Source organism: Malaclemys terrapin, chromosome 1 (genome assembly GCF_027887155.1).
Source record: "Malaclemys terrapin pileata isolate rMalTer1 chromosome 1, rMalTer1.hap1, whole genome shotgun sequence".
NCBI classification, from domain to species: Eukaryota; Metazoa; Chordata; order Testudines; family Emydidae; genus Malaclemys; species Malaclemys terrapin.
Genome location: NC_071505.1, coordinates 218,894,542 through 218,911,279, shown reverse-complemented (window position 1 = coordinate 218,911,279; position 16,738 = coordinate 218,894,542). Strand labels below are relative to the sequence as shown.

Below are 16,738 nucleotides of genomic sequence, written 5' to 3'. Positions count from 1 at the left end.
TGTCTAAATGTCTCTGGAAGAAAAAATAGCTCAGGAGAATACTAGATATATAACAAATGCCAAGATTCCCTATGAAGTTCAACAGCTTCTTATCTCCAAAGTTATCTAGAAAAGAAAATGGAAATATGTGGATGCATAGGTGCTGGAACCAGGGTTGCTGGAGGTGCTGCTTTGCCCCCTGTTTGAAGTGGTTTCCATTATATACAGGGTTTACAGGCTCAGCACCCCATTATATAAATTGTTCCAGCACCCCTGGTGGGATGTGTTAAGAATGAATGCTCATGCCCTTCAGGGCAGGGACCATCTCCCGCTCTGTTTGTACAGTGTCTAGCACAAGGGAGTCCCATTCTTGGCTGGTCTTAGGCATTGTCATACTAAACATGTTAAATAACAATAAATGTTTGCCATGGCAGGGGGGGTCGGGGGCAGCTGGAGGAGAGAATACCCATAAATGCAAACATGAAACTCTTGGTTTGTAAATACACTTATGCCTGAAATTCACTTTCCTTCATGTTTGCACCACTAAAATCAATCGCTGTTTGCAGAAAGCCAGCACAAAACGCGTGGGAATGTTTATGGGAATTTGTACTGTCCATGATTAACCACTTCTGTAAGCGGGGTTTGTCAGGAGTCGGACTTGTCAGTGTCACCCTTGTTTTACTTCCTGAATTAGGTGCCATCAGCCTCCACTTCACAGGTGAAGCTGTGTTAAACACCGTCTGCCTTTCTCTTCCTTCCCCTCCTCTCGGCAAGAAAGAATCTGGGTAATGCTGAATTTCTTTTCTCTCTCTTTGCGGTGGGTTGGGGGGAGTTAATTACTGGGTTGGTTGGGCCCAACCCGGTCACTGTATGTCACTGTATGTCACTTGCTTTGAAGCGGCAGCAGCGTGCAAAGCCCAGCGTGTGTTGCTGTAGGCGGGTCCCCCGGTGGAAGCGAGTGACCCGCCCCCAGCCTACCCGTGTTTTATTTAACCAGATCCCGGACTAGCAGCGTTTGGGAGGGTGGGGGGCAGCGGTGTGGATGTCCCCGCTGGCGGAGCTTCCCGCAATCCTCCTCTGCTCACCCGCCCGCCGCCGGTGCTGGCTGTCCCTGGCTGCTGCTAAACCTCGCTCAGGAGCCCCGAGCTGGCACTGGAGGGAGGGGGAGGCAAATCACACCCACAAAGGCAGCAGCACAGAGCTTCCCCCCCGCTTCTCCTTAAGGGCAGCTCAGACATGGGGCCGATCGCTTGCAGCGCTTTGCTAGCCACCCTGCTGCCCTTTGTTACCCGCGGATTTGCTGACACAGCCAGGTTAGTAGACCAGGACCGGCCCAGGGCACTGCTCTCCTCTGCATTGCACGGAAGCCCCGCGGGGGTCATGCAGGGGAAGGTGAAATTGGGGGGTGGTCTGCCTGTCTCTCCCAGCGAAGGAGCGCTCAGACCCTAGGCGAGAGCGGGACAAGCTCTCTGCAGTGACTAGAGCAGAAGTCGTGCGAACCATTAATGCGCCGAGTGTCCGCTCTTTGTTTCTGCTGGCCAGCGATCAGGGAACGGGCGCAGTACAGATGTGTTGGTTTGTCTCATCTGGTTGCTGAACGCTTCCTGGGACATATTTCACCCTGTGGGTTGTCCGCCAGCTGTTTGCTTTGGCCGTCTCTTCCACGGTTCGCTGTCGGGGATGTGTTTCTGCTCTGATGGGTGAGTGAATCTCTTCAAATTAAGAGGAAGGAAATCAGAGATATCAAGGTGGCGATAGAAACACTTTTCCTATGAACATTTGCACAGACACCTGTCTACCTCTCCTGGTGAGACTGTTTTGCTTTCTGCAACCATTCATGAGAACAAGAAAAATCACTTGTACTAATGATAACAGAAAACTAATACAAAGGGCTGTTGATTTTTTTTTTTAAATTAATACAGTACTTGCAATTTTTTCTTCAGTATTTTCCCAGTTCTACTCAAATGTATGTTAATTTAAGTTTTTCCCCTATTCCTCTACATGATGATCCTTTTTAACAACATATATGTTGGGGATGGATTATATAATGTGTGTGTATTGGATGTGTATTGCTATACATGTGGTAATGCATGTACATTGGTACATTACAAATAGATGTACCTATCTCATGATACCTAGGTATAAGTGTAAAACATATATTATGTGAATTGAAATTAGAGAGAGACCCAAGCTGAACATTTCAGAATCAGATTCCTAACACTGCAAAGTTTTGGAGCATTTGGATCTAGAGTTTTAGGTTGATCCATTATAAAGATAGTGAGGAGGGGATTCTAGTTAGGAATTTGCAACTTCATGGGTGGCCATACCTGGAGTTTTGTTTCGAGCCTATCACTAGCTTTAATGTGTATTATTCAATTCAGGTTTGAACTTCTGCTTTTGCTTTTTCCTTCTTTAACTGGTTTCTTATCAGTGGCTGTTGCAGCAGCTGATTCTGGAGGGCAATGATCGTCTTGAACTTTGATTTGGTGCAAGCAGCGGTTTGTGGTGATCAGCTTTTCCTATTTATGCTGTTGCTGCCTAAGCAGAGAGATTCTTGTATGGTACTTTGACTGACAAGGATTTAATAGACTTTCCATAGGCATCTATATCTTCATGTGTTTTCCCCCAGAGCTCTGGATGCATCAAACCCTCAAGCATTTTCCAGTAAGTAGGTGCAGATAAATGTGTTTAAATTAAGAACTGCTTGTTGGTACAGCTCTGAGTATAGCTAGGTTCACCAGATAGCAAGGGTGAAAAATCGGGACGGGGGTGGGTGGCAATAGGCGCCTACATAAGAAAAAGCCCCAAATATCAGGACTGTCCCTATAAAATCAGGACATCTGGTCACCCTAAGTATAACGCTACTGAAGAGACAGTTATTAAGACCTTCCCTCTATTTTACAGACTATAGACTAAACTTTCCCTGGAGTAATTCCGCTGAAGTCAATGGGATTACACTGGGGATGGCTCTGGCTCTAACTTAAAAAAACTCAGGAGATATAGATGAATACAAAGAGGGTAAGCAAAATACAGAAAGCTATAAATTGTCCTTCTCTTAAATTTGCTTGTAGAAGTAGACACTCTTAATAACCATATGTTAAAGGTTTTTAGACATTTGTATCCCACAAGGAGAACATCGAGGTAAGGTCCAGCATACAATTTTGAGAGGGAATTAACGAAGTTATTCAGTATCAGACAAACTTTTCCAGGGTTTCACATTCAGAGTTAACCAAAAAGCCATAAAGACCCCAATAAAATAGTAACTATTAAAAAGGAGAATTCATAGCAATTAGAGATGAAGTTTTCAAGATGTAGCATGGTTTATTTGTTTAGCATTAGGATCATGAACTGGTATGTTTCTTATCAGCTAGTGGAAGTGTGCTGTTCCAGCATGTTCAGAGCTGTCAAGTGCTCAGTTTTTCAGGAACTGAACAGGAACTCAAGTGTATGAACTCCAGAGCTGCTCATATAGAAAACACATTTTGCACTTCAAGCAGGGCATCCGTAACCAGCATTATGTTTGAGTTAGTTATTTCTTGAGGTTTTATGCATTTGTGTTTCAAGCTTTTTCAGAGGCCTGAAATTGCAGAATGAAAGCATTTCAACAGAAAATGTTTCTTTTTTTTTTTTAGCTGAACCAGTGATGTGTTGTATAAAAACCTCAATTATATAACATTAAACCAGGAAATTTGAAGACTGATGCTTGCTCCATGTCTAATGCATAGGTATGACAAGACAGATTGGTGGTGGCGGTTCCCAGTGGTTTTTTTTGGCCAAGATCAGAGTTGCATCTTGTTCTAATAAAAACAGACTTTAAACATCTAGATAGAAGGGTTAAACAGCATATTAAATAAATTTTGTAGAGGATACTAAATTAAAGGGACTCAAAAATACCAAGTGTCCTATAGAGTTTAGAAATATGAACAGAAAATAGCAAAATTAGAATCAGCCTTGAAAAACTGAAGTTAATACTAATATTTTTCTAAAAGGAAAAATAATCAGTCACTGAAAAGGCCGAGTCCTGGAAAGAAATGATAACAAAAGGAAACATACAGGTCATAAATTGTTAAGAAACAAGCTTGCAGAGAGCTAAGAAAGATGAGAAGAAAAGATCGATTAGATTTTTGCAGTGTGGTCAGAGGCATCATTGTGGAGCAGATGAAAATGGATCTTTTCTTTAAAGTTCAGGTTATTCTACATATTAGGGATGAAATTCTGGTAAAACTTCCATTGATTTCATTGGGGCCAGGATTTCACCCTAGGCCCTAGTCTTGCAGTACTAATTCAGGAAAAACTCCCATTGATTTAGACGGGAATGTTGTAAGCAAAAGGACTGTAGAATCAATCCATTTGAATACTGTGTTCAGTTCTAGGTCTTTCATTACCAGAAAATATATTTGAACTGGAAACAGTTCAGAGAATAGTGACAAAATGGTGACATGCTGAAAAGAATGGCTAAATATTAGAGAAAGAATTAAAAGAACTAGATTTGTATAATGTGATTAGAGGGAGATGGGCATGAAAACAGTCTACAGTTATTTAAAGGGTAAAAAAAACCAGGGCTGAGTTGTGCCTTTGAGGCATAACCATGCTGTAGAGGGTTTTTTGAGGTGGGGGGGAAGGGGCTGGAAGGAGGAGGAAGAGCATGATGGAAACCTTAGGCAAATTCTTGCTGACTCAGACAGAATTCCTCCTAGGGTTCTGAAGGAGCTCTCGCTGAAGCTGAAGCTTCCCCATGGGTACGTCTTCACTACCCCCCATGTCGGCGGGTAGCAATCGATTTATCCCGGATCGATATATCGCGTCTCGTTAAGATGCGACATATCGATCCCCGAACGCGCTCACCGTCGACTCTGGAACTCCACCAGAGCGAGCGGCGGTAGCGCAGTCGACGGGGGAGCCACGGCCGTGGAACCTGCGCCGTGTGGACCCCAGCTAATTCCATCTAAGATACTTTGACTTCAGCTACGCTATTTGCGTAGCTGAAGTTGCGTATCTTAGATTGATTTCCCCCCCACCCACCCCCAGTGTAGACCAGCCCCATGTCTCATAACCAGAGTTGGCTAGGGCAAAGTTGGGAATATCCTAGAATATTAAGGTTGGAGGTCATCCAGTCCAACCCCCTGCTCAAAGCAGAACCAACCCCAACTAAATCAAATGATAACAGAAGATAAATGACAGGGATTTGTGCAGATTGATTTGTTTTTCATGAGAGGTCATAACTCAAAGTAAAACAAAGACACGGCTTCAAATGACACAGTGCTTAAGTGTATGTATACAGTACATACCATAAAGCATACCTATTATTTATGGGTGTATCTGTCACAAGTTAGCAATATAGTCTGGGGTAAGAAGAGAGCCAACTCTATTTTTTTTTCTCATATCATCCTTAACACTGATTGGGTCACTTCCTCAGTTACTCCTGGGGGAATTCTGCACCAAAAAATTAAAATTCTGCATACAATATTTTAAAATTCTGCACATTTTATTTGTCAAAATAACAATATAATCACATCAGCTTCAATTATTTTGGTAATTTATTTCAAAATACTTGTCAGCAACTATGTCTGTAACAATACAGACAACAAAAAAGATCCAGGAAATGTTTTTTTTTTTTTGTCAAATAGATTCCTTACTAGTCATATTAATACAGAATTCTGAGTAATACATCTAAACTATAATACAGAAATGTATTTCCCGCACCCTTCTGAAGCAGTGCAAAGGCTTGGCTGAGTCGGGGTAATGGAGGAGCTGAGGGAAAGGGAAGGAGCCTAGATGTGAACTTGGAGGGTTGTTGGATGTAGGCAGAAGTATGGAACAGGGGTTTGAGGGGGTTTTTTTTGGAAAGGGATGGATTGTTAGGGATCCTCCACCATGCAGACCCTGGCTGACCCCTAGCCTCTTTCATTCAGTTAGGCACATTTTTCCCTGTCTCCATGTGTCCCTGTACCCCCTCCTTCCTATCCCAAAGTGGCCCTATACCCCTACTCAGCCATCCCACCAACCCCATGTGACCCTGCACCCCCACTCCAATTCAGCCCCCCAGTCTGTGACACGCAGCCCATGTGTCCCATGCTGTCCGTCCCCCCCTCCCCCCATATACCGTGTCTCCTGACCTGACCTCATGGGCAGGCACTGTGAGGAAGGCAGCTTCTCTTCCCTGTGCGCAGTTGGGGCTGGCCTGGGAGCAATTGCTCTGTTCTGGCACCGCAGTGGCTCCTCTAAAAGGCATAACTGCAGCAACTTTCCTGCAGAATGTATTTTCTGGGGGGGAGGGGGGAATAATTCTGCCCAGCACATGAATTCTATGTGAGTGCAGTGGTGCAGAACTCCCCCAGAGTTCTCAGTGCACTGTGCTACCTATAGATTCAGTTGCACAATACTCTAGCCGTATAGTTCTACAGTCTAATCAGAATCATTCATTTACATTTTAAAACTCTGAGCCATTTCAAGATAAGGTTAAATACATGTGCATATATTCCTCCATAGAACAAAAAAAACAACCTGTCAGTGGGACTGCACTGCCATGTGTGTTTAGAAATAAGGATAGAGAGAGACAAGAAGTCAGTTTTTTAAATCTTTTTTTCTAATATTTTTCCTTATATAAAGTCATCCTGGTACTATTCCATTGGCTTCAATGGAATACACAGTGCATTTGTACCAGTGATGAATTTGGCCGCATGTGATTTTTCCTTATTTTTTCATTGTGTGCATAGTTCAGCTTTTGTTTTTTAATCAGTACTTCTGCAAACATTCCTAATGTTTCCCCATGTTCCACTTGATATGTCTTTCTTCTAATGCCTTCATGGCTATGTACTTCCTCTATTATCAGCACAGTGGGCCTGATTCGCAACTACCCTATGTGTTTTTACACCACTCTGTAAAGTGTAAATGGAGCAGGCACCTTAAGGTGTATGTTACCTACATTTACATTGACTTTAATGCTTCTTTCCAATGCCAGAGGCATGTCAAAAGACATCAGTGTCAATGAGAATTAGGCTGTGTTACCTCCTATCCATGTAACAGAGGGGTAGCCATGTTAGTCTGAATCTGTAAAAAGCAACAGAGGGTCCTGTGGCACCTTTAAGACTAACAGAAGTATTGGAGCATAAGCTTTCGTGGGTGAATGCCCACTTCATCCTATCCATGAATATGTACCATTTCTTTCTGCCTTTTAACTTTCTAACTGCAGCTGCACAACGGAAAAGCTTTTTGAGTGTCTGCTTTTATTGTTTTGTTTTAGTTGAGACTGACTAGATTGAAACAAGTAATTCAAAATGGTGGGAAATAGCCTTGATTGTCAAACTTTACAGCTGCAATAAAGAAAACAGATAACCATCTGAGGAAATGCATCACTTTGGAGCTGGTGATAGGATGCAGCCCTTCATGCAACCATGGAAATAGTCTTGCTACTCTGCTTTCTTTATTCTTAATTTTTTGATAATTTTCTACTCCCCTTTATTTCCAGTTCAAAAATATACCACATCTTATTATTGGTCTTCCAGTTTCACCAAAGGCTTACACACCACTTGGCCAAAAGCGTTCTCCAGTTTTGGATACTTCCAGGGTTGGTGCACATCTCAGGAAAGATTATGGCCTGTTATCAAAAAATGTTGAGTATGAACAGCTCCCGTTTGCTTCAGTGGGACTTCTGAGACCTCAGCACTTCAGAAAAATAGGCCTGGAGCCTCTCCTGTCAGGCCTCTAAAATTAATGGCTCCTTTGGAAAGAGGTTGGCTTAGCTGTATCCAGAAGTGAGATCACTGGAATATTTGCTGATTTGTTCTGTTAGGTCTGAAGTCTTGCATGAAATATTGTCACTGGAATTTAAAGGATCAGAGTAGCTAGGCCTTCCAATTTAAAAACAAAACCAAAAAAACTAAAAGAAACATAGATTACATTAGGGCATTTGTTCTCAATGAAGCTTGTGAGCTGGGGGTGACAGGCTCATTGCTTAATGGCAAAAGGTTTATTCCTCAGCAATTCAGGTCTTTAATGCTTTTAAATTCATCATTGATCCTGGTGTATCTCAAAGAAGGGGGATGAGTTGAGACATCTCTCTTGGTGATGTGGACAGAATGGTGCTTGTGCTACTCTAGAGCAAATGGAGACTGAGATGGATTTACTATATTTCTTCAAGTTTGGCAAGGATATAAACTCTTGTGCTTCAGGGTATCATCCAATAATGGGGATAAATCTGATTGATGCACGGGGAATAGTGAAAAAGGTCCTCTAGGGACAGGTGATCCCAACCTGTGTTCGGCTGGATTTCTTGCACCTCTCTGTGAAGCCTCTGGTACTGACCACAGTGGGGAAGAGGCCTGATCTTCTGTAGCAATGCCTACATTCTTCCATTCCAAGGAGGAATCCGTAGGTATGGTCTGATATTGAAGACTAGAGCTGGATTGCTCTTAAACAAAATCCATGGCCAGACAGCTAAATCTCCCCTCACCAACTGAGTATTCTGTCATGTCCTTAAAGAGGCAGGATGGTCTGGATAAATTTTTCCTTGTGTGTCCTCAAATCAAAAATTTGATTAGTGGAATATGTTCATCTTCTGGGACCTGAGAGTCACAAAAATATTGAAGATTTAGTGGAAAATGTAATCTTTTTATCTGCAGTTCCTGCAATATCAAGCCATGGTACATCCAGGGAATTTTATATAAGAATGGTAATATGGAGTGCAGTGTCAGTTACCTCAAACCATTAGATTCTTGTACTGAATTAATGGTTTGTGCATTAATCTCTTCATATCACACATGAGATTCCTGACTCCTGCAGAAGACTTTGGAGTAGTGTCATTTGTCTACATGGGCAGAACAGACTCAGGTGTGTTTTCAAGACCCTTTCCTAACAGAAAGCTTTTTAGCCATAAGTAGAATGATTTTTAAAGTAGAAAATACACCCCCAACAGAATTTCTTTTAATCTGAGTTGCATAAAATGCCTTCCCTCAATATTAAGGCACAGAACATCATTGAAGTCTATGGAACTGTGCTGATATACACTGGCTCAGCATCTGCCCCTTGAGTTTTACAAAGGAATATTCATTTGTTAAAGAAAGGGAAAGGCAAAGTTTTTTTGAATAAAAACCAAACAGCCCCAAATTCAGAGGCTATGAATAATGAACTGATTATTGGAATGACATCAGAAACTTTAACATGCATTTGTAAAGTTAATGGTGTCAGCCAGCCATAGGTGGCACTGCAGCACCGACAGACCCCGGTCGTCAGTGGGCGGGATCGAACCTGGGATCTCTGAAGCTTAGTGCATGAGCCTCTACTGCATGAGCTAAAAGCTACCTGGCCCTTAGAAATTAATGAGTTTGCTACAGCATTGGCTAAGTGGTCTCAGTGCCACTACAGAGGACCGAACACCACACGCAGGAGGTTCATGGGTTACAGTATCATCTTTCTACAGCCATTATGGTAGCAGGCTTCAATGAAACCTGACATGACCTTCCAAGAACTAACGATCAGCAAGACATTTCTTTGATCTTGCCTTTTCTAACAAACCTATAGCAACAGGTATATTTATATTTTAAGACGCACCCCCACAGACCAAGACACTTCACTGCACATGCTTCTTCCTTTGAGGAGAGGAATGAGAGAATAAGCACTACGTGAGAGATGAGTCACGTGCCTTAATGCACTGCTGGAAGGCGCTCAGATACTATAGTGGTGAGCGTGTTATAAAAACCTCTATCGAATAGACTTTACAGAGCTCCATCAGACTCCCAAGTCTTTGCCCCAGGGTGAGATACAACACTTTGTTTAGGCTCGCCAATAACTATGAGCTCTTGGATTCCTTCTGCTGACCTGTCTCCTGGCTGGCCTGCCTCTGGTGACAGTTCCATTTCAGAAGGCAGTTTTGCTGAGGGAAATATCATTCCCTATCTTTGGAAGTATTCTTTTTCTCTTAATTTATGTGACTGGTTCCTGTGGGGATGAGTGCCTGAGAAATCTGTAATGAGTATTGTAACTCCATAGTTGCTCTAATAAAAGTTTTATATTACAACTCAATACAGGGTGACAGGCATTAATGACACTATCATCAGGAGATAATGCGATGACGTTAATATGTATCAGAGGAAGTACAAAAATTCATGAGTCTTATTTTCAGTATAGGACTTATGTGTTCCCACAAATTGCCCTGTAAATACCCACACCTTCACCTGGAAATTCTAGCTACTGAACTATCTCTAATGAGGCAACATTTTCTTTGAGGAAGGACAAATATTTGTAGACTTTGTCAAAGAAGTGTATTAAGGAGGGGTGTGGAGAAGAGGGTGGACGCATGGGATTTCAGGTCAGGGACGGAGTTTCGTGCATAGGTGGCTGAATGGCAGAAGACCTTATGGACAAGAGTTGGAGGAGGAAAAACAGATAGGCTGGGGGGGAGGTTAATGGGCGGGTGGGGGACCCCAAAACCATCACTGCATAGTAACCACCTCAGGATTTATGCAGCACTGATTTTCCATAAGTATTGTAATTTGGTCATTAGCATTGTAGAATTAGTCACGATGGCCCATTTCCTCATCTGGTGCAAAATGGAATCACCCCATTGACTCCAGTGAAGCTACACTGACTTGTACGAGCTGAGGATCTGGCCCTATTTTCTACTTTGCAATTTTAATAGAAAAGCTGTAAGTTAGTTACAGTTTTAAAACCCTGAACCGCCTATGTAGCATCCCTTCAATGAACCCTGCTGACTACTTCAGTGACACACGTCAGCAACATTAAAATGTGTGGTGGTGGATGAAATTTGATTAAAACATGCAAAGGAGGCAGTGTGATGGTGGATTAAAATGTGTTCCTCTGCTGCAGCTAATGTTATGCTTCGTGCACAGCTCAAGAGGTCACAGGCAGCTGATGAGTGTGAGCCAGCCTGGGGTTTGTCGCTACGGTTCTAAGCTCGAGTGCTGCTATGGCTGGAGAAAGAACAAAGGGCATTGCGAAGGTAACATTAGCAAATAACCATTGACATCTTCATGACTGTGTGCTTAGCTTTTAATAATGTGGCTCCTTATGGGCCCACCAGAGGTTATAGGAAGCAGAACAAGTGAGGATTCAATATACTGTAGGAGCATGAAGCAAATAAGTGTTTTTTAGAGAGCGTCCCTTTAAAAATGCAGAATTGGATAAACAGAAGCACCCAGTAAAATAGCTTCATAACTTTAACGCCAGAAGGGACCATTAGGATTACCTGGCCTGACCTTCTGCAATAAACACCGAAAGATGAGAATTGGAGAATGCCTGTACCAAGATAGCCATCGAAAATTAGAACAAGATCCAAAAAATCAGAAATGCAGACTGTAATCACTAAAATTATATTTACAGACAGATGCTTTTCATTAAGTAGCAGCCTTTATCTTCAGATTCTCTGGGAAGCAATAGTTTCCACCCTTCTAAAAAGAGAATAAAATTCAAGCAACAAGTCCATCTGAATAGAACTTATGTTGCCAGCCAGTATTCTGGTCCCTAGAGAGCTGGTTTCATGAAGGATCAATGGCTTTTAAGAGGCTTCCAATCTGTTAAGGGCATACAAATGCTAGGAAGAGGGTAATATGAAATCTCTCCCCAGCTGTTTTTAGGCAAAGCACAATGAACTCATAAAATGCCAGACTTTAGGAGGAGTCAATTTCTTAGCTCCTCCATCTGCTGTGCCGATAAACTTAGCGCTGACTATCTGTCGAAGTTTAATAAAGTGTATAATTGGTAAAAATCAGTAGACTGCGGTCTAAAAGGGACTGATGCCCAAAAACCTTTTCTCCTTATAATTGTATTAATATGCTTTTCAGATAGCAATGCTAGTTTAAAAAAAAAAACTTGAGCAAAGGGATTCCTTAAAAATTTTGCATTGTTTGTATAACTCTAGTTCTGGTGCTAAAAGAATACACAGAGGTAAATATGGCAATAAGCAAAAGTAATTTGGATGAGCAAATGCAACTAGTCACTTTTTTCCCCAAAAAGCATTCAGATGACCTCCTATTGGTGTCCAGTTTTGACAAGTTCTTGAAATTCTTCACCTGGCAGATTTCTGGTTTGAGGGAGGGGGGACAAGGTATTTATTTAGGTGTCTAGACAAGAATTTAGGTGCCTAACATTGAACACACATTTGAAATTTTTGCTCTTATTTTTTATTGCTTTAGCAAAAAGGGAGATTGGAGAGATCTAGATCTTGAACAGCAAAAGCTGACATTCTTACAACCCACTAGCTCATGGATGCCAAAAATGTTAAGATGGCAGTTTTCCAGTTCTGCAGTGCTTAGTGGTGTACAATATTGGATGCACTGAAAATTAAGCCATAATGGTTAGTGAAATATTAAACAGTTAAAAGTCTGGGTATATTTTAAAGTACTGGTTCATTAAGTCTTTTGCATGCTGTGTAGCACTTACTGATGCTAGTAATCACACTGAATTTCTTGCACATGTGAGCAGGTTTTTTAAAGAAGTGCCAAGCCCTCAGAACAATTTGGAAGTAGTAGAAAGAAGGGCACCCACCTACTGGCTAATAATGTTCTGGGTTGTGAATTAAAAAAGCTTAAACTCATAAATGTTCAGGCTTAACAGGTGGAAGAGGTATCATAATTTATAATCGGCTCTAGTGCACTTCATGGTTCTCCCAAAAGAAACCGCTTCCGAACAAAAGATATAAAGCACAACCTAGTAACCACCATGCACAAGCCAGAGGCAAGGTTATAGATAAAGGTGAGGCTAGAATCCAGAGGTGAATCTAGCAAGTAGGTTGGGGGCACTGAATTAGGTAGGCAATATTTCACCTTGAACAGGACAAAGCAAAGGTTTTTGGTTTTATTTTTACACCTGCACCCCCACACAGGGAGAGAGTACTTAGAGTATGGACTAGATATGCTCCTGAGTCTCTGATGGCTCTACACACTCACTCATTCGCTCGCTCTCCTACCAGGGAGCTTCGATGAAGTTCCTGGCAGGAGTTCGAGCTATTTGGCCTGACCTTCCTTAGAGTGAGTCAACCTTGTGTGGAGGACCTTGCAGATGGAAGGAGTAATTTTAAATTCCCCCCTGCCAGTAAATCTAGCCAAATTGTTTGGTATTCTTTTAAAAGAAAAATGTAACCCTCAGCGTGGGATGGGACATACAACTGCCCTGTCCAAAGACATAATAAAGCATTTAGTTAGTAATTTAGAATCCAGGCCTAAATTTTTGCTCTCTTTGCATACCAGGATGCACAAGTGTATTTGAAGCTGTCTTGACATCATTAGTTTCTCCAGTATGCTCATACTATATGGGAAGACTTTAAATACTGTGTGTGCTTTACCATTAGATGTTAAACATCCTACTACTGCATACAGAAAGATATTGTGCTACATGGGCATTGTGTCAGACAGTCACTGCAATTCTCGGGTGGCATGTCAGACCCCGTAATTAGAAAATGTTCAGACACATCAGAAAAATTCTGTGCCAATTCAATCTTTATGTAATCTGATTTCCAAGGGAACTGCATGGGGTCTAAATCAATTGGCAGAGAGTCTGACTCTGCTTATCCACAGTAACCTGAAGCTGCTCTAGAATGGCTTAGAAAAGAAGACAATTCAGCAGTATTCTATAGAGATAAAGCCTCTCTGGAGAAGTTCATAAGTGGAACTCCAGAGTGGGTAGAAAAAGGAAGGAAGAGGCATGGACAAAGGACAGTGAGGGGGAATTCAGAAGAAAAGGGAGAAAAGCTCAGACCTCTGCCTTATGAATAATAGACATTACAATTGACTCTTGGGTTTTAAAATGCTAAATATATCTCTAATACAGCACTTCCGAACACATGATAATGAACGAATGTAGATGAGTTTGAGACTTTTTTTTGAGAGATGCACATTTTAGTTCCAAATTTCTAAGCTTCTAACAGCCTTACATATTTCCATTCACCTGCTCCCCCACAGCAAGTAAACTCTTTGAATGGATGAGCAGAAACATGTACTGTGATGTAGCAGAACCCTGGCAGCTGCCTTAGATTACAGCTCTATTCTTCCAGTGGCTCCCCGCTCTCCTACGGTCAAGCTCCATTGTGCTGAGGGACAGGGAAAGTGCTGAAGAGGAAATTGATGCAGCCTCTTACTGATGCAACCCCATTTTTGGCAGGGGGAAAGAAAGTGAGGGGATTGTTCTGGAGGGGACGAAGGAAGAAAGCTATGAGATTCCTTTCAGTGCATACAGCTCTTTGTTAGCCAATGGCAGCACCATCTCCTTCCCCTTCCTTTCCCTTCAGCCCCAAAGCCCTGCCAACCTCTTCTGCCTGCAACGCTACTCTCTTCTGCTCCACATCAGTGCCAAGTTTCTTCTTTTCCCTCCCATGCTCATGCTTAGCCAGTATCTTCCTCCTGCTCCCCACTCTACAAAAATTTACCAGTGCAGACAGAGCAAACTATCTGTGCTGCCTTGAGTTTTGTCCTGTTCAGTTAAAATGTCCTCTGGGTATCATGGAGTGATGCAGATTAAATACTTTGACAACTTTTAGTTCACACTAGGTTCTCTTGTAATGCAGAAATGTCTCTACCTTCTAGCAACAACACCTTTAATTTCTCTCTGTTTTGTCCTCCAGCCACCTGTGAACATGGGTGCAAGTATGGCGAGTGCGTGGGGCCAAACAAATGCAAATGTTTTCCTGGATTTACAGGGAAAACCTGCAGTCAAGGTTTGTACACATTATAGTTCTTCTCCAAAAAAGAGACTTTGATCATTGACAGTCTGTCTCCTTGTCTTCAGCTCCCTTTGGAAAAGTGTGTGTGTGGGGGAGGGGAAATCTCAGCCATTTGTTTGCAGCTACAACTTTAACTGACTTAGGAATTCTGAATTGTCATGGATGATTAAAGGATAAATATGGAAACTAAAACAGGTAATAGTCTTCAGTGAGAACATTCTACTTACCTGTTCCCTCAACAAACATCTTTCTTCTAGATACTGTACTTATCTATAGTACTTACATGGCCCCCATCGCTCTAGTATGTGAGTGCCTCACAATCTTTCATGTATTTTTACTGAGGGTACTCCTGTAAGACAGGGCAGTGCCATTAGCTCCATTGTACAGAGGGGGAACTGAGGCACAGAGCAGCTAAGTGACTTGCCCAAGGTATGTCAGGACAGCTGTGGCAGAGCAAGGAATTGAAACTAGGGGTTTCCCAGGTCCTAGGCTAGTGCCCAAGCCATTGAACCATACTTGTTCTTCAGTATCTTTACAATATATAAAATCCACTTAAAGTGCAAGTGTTCAGTGTTCTGAACCCCTCCTGTACATTTCCTTTCTTCTGCTCATGCAGCCAGGATTTGGGGTGTATGTTGTTGGCTGTCCTATATTTTTGCTCAGAATATCAGATGTATGCAAACAGTTTTTGTATTGTTTATAGTTACGGTTGCCAGGCATCCAGTTTTCGACCAGAATGCCCGGTCAAAAAGGGACCCTGGCAGCTTTGGTCGGCACTGCTGACGGGGCCATTAAAAGTCTGGTCAGCGGTGCAGAGGAGGTCTGGGGCTAAAGCAAGCTCCCTGTGGCTCCCGGAAACAGCCCTGAGGTGCATGGGAAGCCAGAGAGGCTCCATGTGTCCCCACCCCAAGCGTCGGCTCCGCAGCTCCCATTGGCCGGGAACCACGGCCAATGGGAGCTGTGAGGATGGGCACAAGGGCAGCACGTGGAGTCTCCCTGGCCGCCCATGCACCTAGGGGCTGCAGGGACCTGGCGGCCGCTTCCTGGGAGTCACAGTAAGCGCTGCTGGGACCCCACACACCCCCTGCCCCAGCCCTGAGCCCCCTCCTGAACCCCAAATCTCTCATCCCCAGCCCCACACTCAGAGCCTGCATCCCAGCCAGAGTCCTCCCTCTCCCCTGCAGCCCAACCCCCTGCCACAGCCCAGAGCCCTCTCCCGCACCCTGAACCCCTCATTTCTAGTCCCACTCAGACCCCATACCCCAGCCACACAGCCCCAACCCCCGCCCCAACCCCCACCCCAGCCTGGCACCCTCTCCCTCACCCCAAGCCCCTCATCCCCAGCCCCACCCCCAGCCGGAGCCTGCACCCCCAGCCACAGCCTGGTGAAAGTGAGTGAGGGTGGGGGAGATCGAGCGACAAAGGGAGGGGGGAACGGAACGAGTGGGGACGGGGCCTCGGAGAAGGGGCGGGGCAGGGGTGTTTGGTTTTGTGCCATTAGAAAGTCGGCAACCCTATTTATAGTACAGTAGTGCCAAAAGGTCTTGATCAAGATCTAGGCACAATGCTTAAGCATAGTAAAAAAAATAATCCGAGAGTTTATAGCCAGAATAGACATGAAAGAAAGGAAGCATTATAAATTTGCACCCCTACTAGTCCAAAATAGCCTGGCACACTTCAAAGGACACATGTTTGAGAGGATTTGTGGACAGGGCTGAGAGCATGCTTCCCACTACAATTAAGGGGTGGAAATGAGTTCTCTAGATGGTAGGCTTGCTGAGTTCCTGCTCAGAATTATTTTCATGCTGTTGAAATTTTATTGTAGTATAGGTTAGGGCACCTAGAGTCTTGTATAGGCATCTTACTAATTAAATAAATTATCTTCCCCATTTTATGGATGGAGAAATGAGATGCAGAGTGATTAGAGACCTCCCCAAAGATCCACAAGAACTTCTCATAAACAGGAATTGAACCCAGAAATCCCACTCTAGTTCCTTGACCACAAGTTTTTCTTCTGAACTGACTTGATGGACACTTCACAATTTACATGGGCAAATACCCTTTGTTTGTACATGCTAATTTGAATTT

At 43.1% G+C, this 16,738-nt stretch overlaps 1 protein-coding gene across 3 annotated transcripts in view; it reads left to right on the top strand.

Annotated features, from left to right (window-relative positions):
- Nucleotides 1–975: 975 nt before the first annotated feature.
- Nucleotides 976–16,738, top strand: part of EGFL6 (EGF like domain multiple 6) — a 62,460-nt gene continuing 46,697 nt past the window's right edge. For 2 of the 3 annotated variants that reach the window (XM_054007665.1, XM_054007649.1), the window contains exons 1-3: nucleotides 976–1,292; nucleotides 10,827–10,936; nucleotides 14,552–14,644. In XM_054007665.1, coding sequence (XP_053863640.1) covers nucleotides 1,216–1,292; nucleotides 10,827–10,936; nucleotides 14,552–14,644 — 280 coding nt within the window. In that variant the 5' untranslated portion in view covers nucleotides 976–1,215. The remainder of the gene's footprint in view (nucleotides 1,293–10,826; nucleotides 10,937–14,551; nucleotides 14,645–16,738) is intronic. The other variant, XM_054007659.1, reaches the window with a different exon arrangement.